Source organism: Oncorhynchus mykiss, chromosome 27 (genome assembly GCF_057628025.1).
Source record: "Oncorhynchus mykiss isolate SJ-2025 chromosome 27, ASM5762802v1, whole genome shotgun sequence".
Lineage (NCBI taxonomy): Eukaryota > Metazoa > Chordata > Actinopteri > Salmoniformes > Salmonidae > Oncorhynchus > Oncorhynchus mykiss.
The window spans coordinates 28,838,910-28,847,444 of record NC_143048.1 but is presented as its reverse complement, the minus strand read 5'-3'; the positions used below and the strand labels follow the sequence as shown (position 1 = coordinate 28,847,444).

The following is an 8,535-nucleotide window of genomic DNA, read 5'->3' as shown; positions in this document are numbered from 1 at the left end:
GTGTGTGTGTGTGTGTGTGTGTGTGTGTGTGTGTGGGTGTGTGGGTGGGTGGGTGGGGGGGGTGGGGGGGGGGGGGGGGTGCATGTTCTATACATTATTCAGGACAACATTACTTTGTTTAGCCTACACCGTGACTATGACTGCATAATAAACTAAACTAAATATACTATGTATTTTCTAATCAAATGTGTTAACAGGGCAACACTAAAGAAGACAAAGGCCATCAATTCAATGCAAATATTACTGTATTAAAGGAAATTGTTGTATTAAGCTTGCTTTGAACACTGTTTGAATGGCTTGGATAGGCCTATGGAGATGGTGGAAAACATCCTGATTAGAAGGGGACGTTTGCGAGGCTTCTCCTGTTGAGAGGTGGAGGGAAGACCCTCTGGGAGTCCAAATGTGGCAGGATGTGCCACTATGTTGGGCGACAGAAGAGAGAGAGAGTTGACATGCACTTTCATTTAGAAATGATGGTATATTGTATTCTTAGTTTCAACTCATTATTACTTTCACAAATAAATGAGAACCAGAATCTTGAGATTTGGAAACTATAAATAATTTTACATAAGAGATTACTATCGATAATATATAATGTACTGTATATAGGGTTTAATATTTTTGCAATAGCAGCTTTGTACACCAATATCTCAAACAGTAAATGTCCTGCTGTATGGACTTACACATGATATCTTCAGCAGTAGTCTGGTCTTTGGATTCAGAATGGCGGGAATTCTTATTGGAATCCTTCTTGTTTCCCATCATGAATGGCTAAAACAAAAACATGTCAAAACAACTGTCACAGCAGAACAATCTCACGGTAATAACGATCACATCTTACACACCAGCACAACAAGATTTATAAATGGTTTTGGAATTAATGGATGGTTTTACATTTTCTCTAAATAACATTGTTTACTCACATTGACACAATTGTTAACTTAAATAAGTGTGATGTACCTTTAAGTTGAATTTCAGTCTGGCAAGCCTTTGTAGGAAAGACAGCTTCCCTCTGGTAGCCTTCACATCTTCAGCCATGAGAAGAGCTTCTGGCCTGGTGGCTTCGAAAGATGTTCTCGAGGCTGCTCTTGATGCCTCGTTACAACTGTGGAGAAGCTCCTTGCTCAATGACTTCACAAGAATCCTATTGAAAGTGGAGTCCTGAGTCGACACGGCCAGTTGGAGTATTTTCTCTGAGCCAAACTCCTTCAACAGATGTTTGTAGACGGTGCTGTGTACTTTGTGACTCTTCAGGTTCTTGGGATAAGCTTGGGTCTCAGAGCAGCCTGACCATGCACAGAAGGCAGCTATAACTTTTGGAATCAGGTCTTGTGACGTGCGTGTGACGTCAGTTGGGTACAGATCAGTTTGGGTTTGGATTTTTGACAGAAGTCTCACCACTAACATGCTGATGAGGCCGGTGAAGTCATCATCACCGACTAAGTTGTCAGTGGATGGGGTTGAAAGCGAGGCAACATCCGGGCTGGTTGAATTCTGATCACAAACAATGCTCTGAGGTACACCGAAACAACTGATGGTATCCCTTTCCTCAGCATCTATGTTGTCCTCAAAACCTCGTGCAGCATTGGAGGTCCCACTTGTTGTCATGCTGATGGCGGAGAAAGATGGCAGAAGGTAGGACTTACCACTCAGTAGACTGCCTATATCAGTTACAGTTCCGGTTGGAGATGACCCTCTGCTTTGTGCATCAGAAACCACAGAGTCCATGACCTGGCTTACCATTACTTTGGTAAACAGGCTGACTGTGTCACTAAATGCTGATGTAGAAAAAGAACATGAAATCCTATCTTCAGATACGCTAGCCGGCACACTAACTCCCTGAGCCAAACTCATTGAAGCTGTAGAGGGCACAAGGCTAGGAAGCAAGAGGCGCTTCACAGACTCCTCTGCAAAAAGCTGAACCAGCTTGTAAGCTGTGGGCTTCCCCACCGTCTTGTCATTCCTCTTCAGCTCAGTAAGGACTGTATCGGATGCACTCTTTCCAGCCGCCACTGTCAGAACCAGAGGGGTCAAGTTGCTCTCAGAAATTATGCGGTTGACTTGGTGAGTAAGATCACGTGAGAGAGCACCAATCCTACCCTGAGATATGAGCTCCTCCAGTCTTGCTATTGCAGCTGTTAGATCAGGGTGGAATGCAACCTCCCCTTCTTCCTCTGGATGTACCTCCTTTATGATGGTATCCACTATTGCAGACATGCTTTCCCTGGCATCACACACCAATGTTTTTGGCTTAGTAGATTTGCCCATGTCGATGACTGAGCATCTCACAATGGGCTGAGTAATACTCTCTGGTAAATCAGAAGAGATGGGAGTGCCAGGGAGTGAAAATTCCCACTCTGACTTCTTTGATCTGGCAGATGAGGATGACAACGAGGAGGAAGAACGCTGTGGCGCTTGATAGATCAGTTCCTCACCACATTCACTGCTTACCCTTTCAACATCCTTCAGCATCATTCCAACCACATTCTCTATTTGTGAAAGCGCAGTCACCATTTGGTCAGATTTTGACAGCTCTTTCTGAATTGAAACCAGAATATGGCTGAGGGTCTTTTTGGCTTGAGCCGTTGTTGCTTTGACTTGATTTTGCCATGTAAAATAATTCCTCATCTTTGTCTTCACATTGTGGTAAATAGTCTTTGCAGTTGTCCAGATCTTCTTCTCAGATACTTCCAAACCAGACTGTGAGCCTTTGGGTGTGGCCTCAGTGTACTCTGAGGTTTTCTCATCACTCTGTTGAAGCATAGAGTCTGCCTGCCATAGAGTAGTAGAAGACTCTGTGGGTGGGAAAAGGCTCTTCATGTCATTTGTAATTGATCCAACGATTTCAAAAGCAGTTATATCTGTATGCCTTAAGGAAATTGTTGATTTTGCTGGCAACATCTGAGAATCTGTCTGGCTGGAACTGACTTTGCTGGGAAAGCTACTGACTGATTTGATCAGTATTTTTCGCACTTCGTTGGTAGCGTTCATCTGGAACTCCTCACTGGAGAGTTTCTCAATGACTGAGGCTGGAGTATCTCTTAATCCTTCCAACCATGAAGAACCAGACACAGGCATGTCTTCTAGATAAGACATGACACTGTCCAAAAAGCCACAGACTTCAAGGGAGTTGTAAGAGGAACCCTCTGCAACAGATGATGTGCATTCCAAATCTGCCACCTCTGACCTATACATGGTCACAATCTGGGACAAGACCTCTTTGGTGCAGGGCACCATGTTGGAATCACAGAGAGACAGTAATGGTTGAGAGTTCTCACTTTGGCATTTACGGAGAGAACCAAGTCCTGTTGAGTTGACCACTTGCAGTATTGCCTCACTCTTACTGGTTTCAGGTTGCTCTGGTGTTTTCTCTCCTACAGAGTCAGTTGAATCACATCCATCAGATAAAGAAGATGAACTACGTTCTGATATAGGGGATTCACTCCTACATGGGGAAGGCAAGCTCAGGATTGAAACAGGCAGATCACTGGAGTCAGTATGCTCCAGAAGCACAGCACTGGAGTCAGCTTTTTCCATAAGTTCTTCCCCTTGGACTGGAGCTCCACCCATTCTGAGGAACAATGTCTCCAGCTTTGCCTGAAGTCTCTCGCAGAGTCTACGAGCTGCATGGAAGGGTTTCCGCTTTGTCGTACAGTGTCCCACTTGGGTATCTCTCTGGGTGCTTGTTGGCTGATCTAATTCAGCATACTGCACAATGTCCTTGACATCTTCAACAAAGTTATCAATTATTTTTGATGCCTCAGATTCTACTTTGGTCTGTATGAGCTCAGTGGCCGCAGAATCAAGGATCCTGTCAGATGGGCTAGATGCATTCATCAAGCTTGGAGTGGTACTAAACGAATGAGAAGGTTGAACCATACCAGAGATATCGCTCATTAACCTTCTCACAAGAATTTCACTCACAGCCTTTGAGGCTTTGGTCTTGAACTTCACACTAAACAGAGTGCCAAGATTTTGCATCATTGCTTTGCAAGATGTACATATTATGTTCAGCTCCTCTGGAACAGGAGAGTCTTCAACATCCAGGTGCTCCACTACAAGGTCACTGCCAGATGCCAACATTTTAACTTTCACAGCCACTTCTCGAAAAACCTTAGCCAATTCCGGATCTTCTTTTTCCAATTCACCCACCATCTCTGCGATAACAGTCATCACTTCTTCTGTTGCAGGTGGAATGCATGACTCTAATACAGAGGTAGAGCTCTGGTCCTCTGGGGTGGTGTGATCATCAAAACATTTCTGGACCATGTTGACCATTTGTTCAGCGGCCTGGGTACCAGAAGAAATAGGGGAGGACCGCCCTGAAATGGCTCTGCTGATGGTCGCAGAGAGGGCAGAGTTAAGCTGTTCGACCACCACCTTGATAAGACCAACAGTCAGCTCAGGTGGGCAAGAGGACAGGATATTATGATCAGACAGTTGCTCCTGGACACTTTTGATGATTCTGTCCTCTGTCATTCCCAGGAGGACTTTCACTGAGGTCTGGGAACTTTAAAACGAACAAGCAAAGCATGATAATTCCTGTCTTAACTTGGCAAATCGGTCAAGCGTTGTAATTTTAGTATTCTAAATATCTACATGTCCTTTTGATCGCTTTACATGCTCATTCATTTGAATATGCTCAAAGGCTGATACATTACATTTTGTACTACATCAGATAGAGTAAATTGCATTGGCTAACACTGGGATAGATGATCTCGGTGAAATCCATACATGAAAACCTTGAGGGGAACATACCTCTTAGAAGAGGGTGTTAGGGACCTGAGATGTTGAGCATTATACATTTTCTTCGCCAGATATCTAACTTCCTGGATGAGCTCCAGTCTTTCCTGATCAAAGGCAGCAAAGGATCTTGCACTGCCACCCCTCTTGGGTGAGTCAGTGTCGTCGTCAGCAAAGTCCTTTACCCCAAGTACGCGGGCCAGGGCTGGCAGCAGGATCTGCAGGGTGGTCTGTGCGATGAAGGTTACAATTGTCTTGCACAATTTGGCAAGCTGTTCCTTCGTCATCTGTTTTGAACAAACAGAACAAAAACAGTCTTTTCAATGGAACTGTGATGTAAAGTATTCTAGATCGAACAGAATGCATTTGATCAACATTGTTATTCTTGTCTGTGACTGAATTCAAAGTTTGATGAAGTCTGACAGAGAACATGAATAACAGAATATGACTTGATGGCTAATCTCTTAATTCAACAGATCATTGACACATCAAAGGTCAAAGGCAGGTAGGGAAACTTACAGGGTTTTTTAGTCCTTTGTAGATCACTTGCCACTGCCTAGACAATTTAAAATAAGTGTTTTAGTTAGTGTTTAGTTCCCATTGCACAATATTTCATAAATGTTGAACATTACAGAAAAACTTTTAACATACTCATCAGTAAGATTGCGCAGGAATGAGATGAGGATTGGGTAGGAGTATTCCATCTCATCCTTGTTGCCTGGGCCGAATGCAGCCTGAACAGCTTTCTTCTCCAGGAGCTCAATTACAGATCCTCTATCCAGGTGTTTATTCCTGGAGACTAAAGATGTGATTGCCGTAGAGGAAGTAGAAGCAAAATTAAAGAGAAATCAGACATTTTATCTCTTAATACTCTGATTTCATTGTTTTAGGGTTTTAGAATAGGCCTATTTTAATAAAGCTATCTATGTGACCTTTCTTACTGATTACAGTAGACTACAGTTTCATTGAAAATGGATAGCACAACCTGCACATCACAGACAGAATAGAGAAACAATGTAGTACTACAGAGGTAAATCTCTGACCTGCATCGTTGTCAGTGCCCAGCTTCCTTGACTTCTTGCCACTCCTCTTACTTTTTGCCTAGGATAGAACAGAACAGATTCCAGAGCTCAAATGATGGCAGACATGTAACACCAGGGCCCGTATACATAAAGTTCATCAGATAAGGTGTGGGCTCAACCTTGCCCAAATAATTGTATTCATTATGATCTCAAATGCAAAACTGATCCTAGATAAGCACTCCTACTCTGAGACAATTTATGAATAGGCTATGGGCCAGGTCAAAGCAGTTCTTAAAACACGTTTTGAAAACAGCTACTACGTATGTTGTTATCTGAGATATATAGATATCTATGGTATGACTGCTATCAGGTACAGAGTGTAACCCAGTAGGCCTATTATGTGCTCTGTCACTCCTGCCATCTTACCTTCCTTCCCTTCTTGGCCTCCTCTTTGGGTGTGGCCACCGGTTCTTCCTCAACAACTTCCTTTCCTTCCCTCTGAGGATCACCATCCTCCCTCTGTGCTACCTGAAGGACAGACATTCCAATAAGTAATAATATGTCAATGTCATAGTAGATCTGTGCAGAGGACATCATAAATAGAGCTACAGCCATATCAGAGCTAAGCTGGTGACTTTATAAAGAATGGTACATTTGCTTTACAATATGTTATAGCTTTTTACAATAAATATCCGCTTATATTGCTTTACCCTTTTTTACTTTCCCCCAATATTGTATGAAGTAATTTAGCTTACCCTTTCTTCATCCATTCAAGCTATTTTATATCTCAAAAAGCATGTCCTTGTCTGTGTTGGTTACATTCAAGTTGAGTTCAGGTCGAGAGTGAGGACAATATTGCAAGCAGGGACTGTAATTTAGGGCTACATGCTACGTCATGGAACGTTAGACCTTTATGACATCACAAATAGTATTTTTAGGAAGAGCGCGGGAAAGGTTACTTGCCCACTCAGTAGGACTAGCTAATATTGACAGAAATTTCCCCGTCAAACGTTTTCGATTGCCTACCCCTACGCTTTCCATCGAACATGGTCCAGCCTTTGCAATATTGTCTCTCTTGTGGATTTACTTACGTATGACATGTAGGCTTACTGTGTCGGATCAAGTTGATTGATCTGTCCTAGTCAGCCTTAGGTTGAACCCAAAATCTTCTGGGAAATATTTGTTAATAATATTCATTTCAATATCGTTTTATTCTTTGATTTAGTCCCAATCCAATCCTATTGTTGGCTGCCAACCCCCACCAAATATGTCATTGTAGGACATACTGTAGCGGGAGAAAGTGAGAGCTGCAACGCGGACGCGTTCGGTGGCTCCTTCAGTGCAGAAGGAAGCGCGTATGCCAGTGCCACTAAAGCCCTGGCTTGTGAGGCAGTAGTCTACAACGCTGACAGGCAACACCTTGTCATTTTATTAACTCACTAGAATTACCTTGTCTTCTTCATTCATTTCGATTGCACTTCCTTTCGTGGTGAAATTAGTTTTGATTACTATTAACTTTAATCTACAGAGTTTAAGTGTTTATGTTGCCCACGTCATCATGGGATGCTGTGAGCAAACAATTTATGCCCAGCCTTCCTAGATAGGCCTGGGCTGCATAACACTATGAATCTGGGAAAACATAACACTTAAAAAAAAAAGTTTTACAGTGCAAAAATAGCGTAGGCCTACTTGTGTACTATTCAAATCCACACCTCTTCACACAGACGTACCCAGATTCTGTTGTTTTAGCTTTAACCTCTGTTAAATTCACTTCCCTGGTTAATCTGTCATCATGTTTCGTGTTCTCCATGGTTAATCTGTCTCTATGTTTAGTGCACTTTAATATAGCCTGTTTACATATTTGAATGTTTGATTATATTGCTTTTTATCCTGCAGATTTTGTTGTGGATTTAAATTGACTTTGGGTGTCTTGAAAATCACTTAAAATAGCACTGTTGTTCTAATCGTCAGATCGCAGGTATTCTGATTTTCACTGTCCATGGTGCTGAATCTGGCTGGGTAGATTAGTTTGAATGCCGAAAACTTGTTTGCCTACATTTAAAGGCCCTGTGAAGTCAAAATAATGTTATTTCATATTGTACAACAGCTGATGAAACTAACACTGTAAATGTGTTTTATGGGTTGCTTCCTGATAGTTCTGGTTGAAAATACGGAGCATGTTCCTCTGCCCAGGCCTTGCTGACACTTGCCAGATCTTACACTGCCTGGATAGGTATTTTGTGTGTCAGCTAACCACATCATATGTTATAGCAATCTGTCAGTCGATGACACAATGGATGACTTGGCACACAACCATTGGTTGATGCATGCAACACCTGAGCAGGGACACATTCTTTTCACAGCACTTCAATGCAAAGTAATTTTCGTAGAAGGTTTGGAGAGCATTTTCACTAACCCTAACCCTTTTCCTAATCTTAACCTCAGTTTCCTAACCTGCTACGAAAAATTCACTTCGATATTGAAGTGCCATGAAAAGAGAGTTTCTCACATCTATACAGCACCTTCTAATCAGCAGGTTTGCATGGGCGAGAGTTTTGGCTTTCCATGGCGACATCACCATGTGTAAATTGGTTTATAGACCAACGACAAAGAGAGTGCCAATAACAGCAAGTTTTAATTTCCCCTCCACACTGACCACTCCCAGACAGTCCTAGCAAAATTATTGCTTGAGAAAGTTTTTTTTGCAAAAAATACATTTTTGACCATTTTCATCGTAATCTATTACAGTAAGGTACTTAATTGTTACCCA

At 42.3% G+C, this 8,535-nt stretch overlaps 1 protein-coding gene across 1 annotated transcript; it reads right to left on the bottom strand.

Moving 5' to 3' along the window:
• Positions 1-227: 227 nt before the first annotated feature.
• LOC118944648 (uncharacterized) lies at positions 228-6,398 on the bottom strand. Its single transcript, XM_090223830.1, has 8 exons — positions 6,192-6,398; positions 5,787-5,844; positions 5,395-5,542; positions 5,263-5,299; positions 4,759-5,030; positions 961-4,510; positions 684-771; positions 228-418 (listed from the first exon to the last, which is right to left on the bottom strand). The coding sequence occupies exons 1-8, from the start codon at positions 6,378-6,380 to the stop codon at positions 267-269; spliced, it is 4,494 nt and encodes a 1,497-aa protein (XP_090079956.1). The 5' UTR covers positions 6,381-6,398; the 3' UTR covers positions 228-266.
• Positions 6,399-8,535: the final 2,137 nt, after the last annotated feature.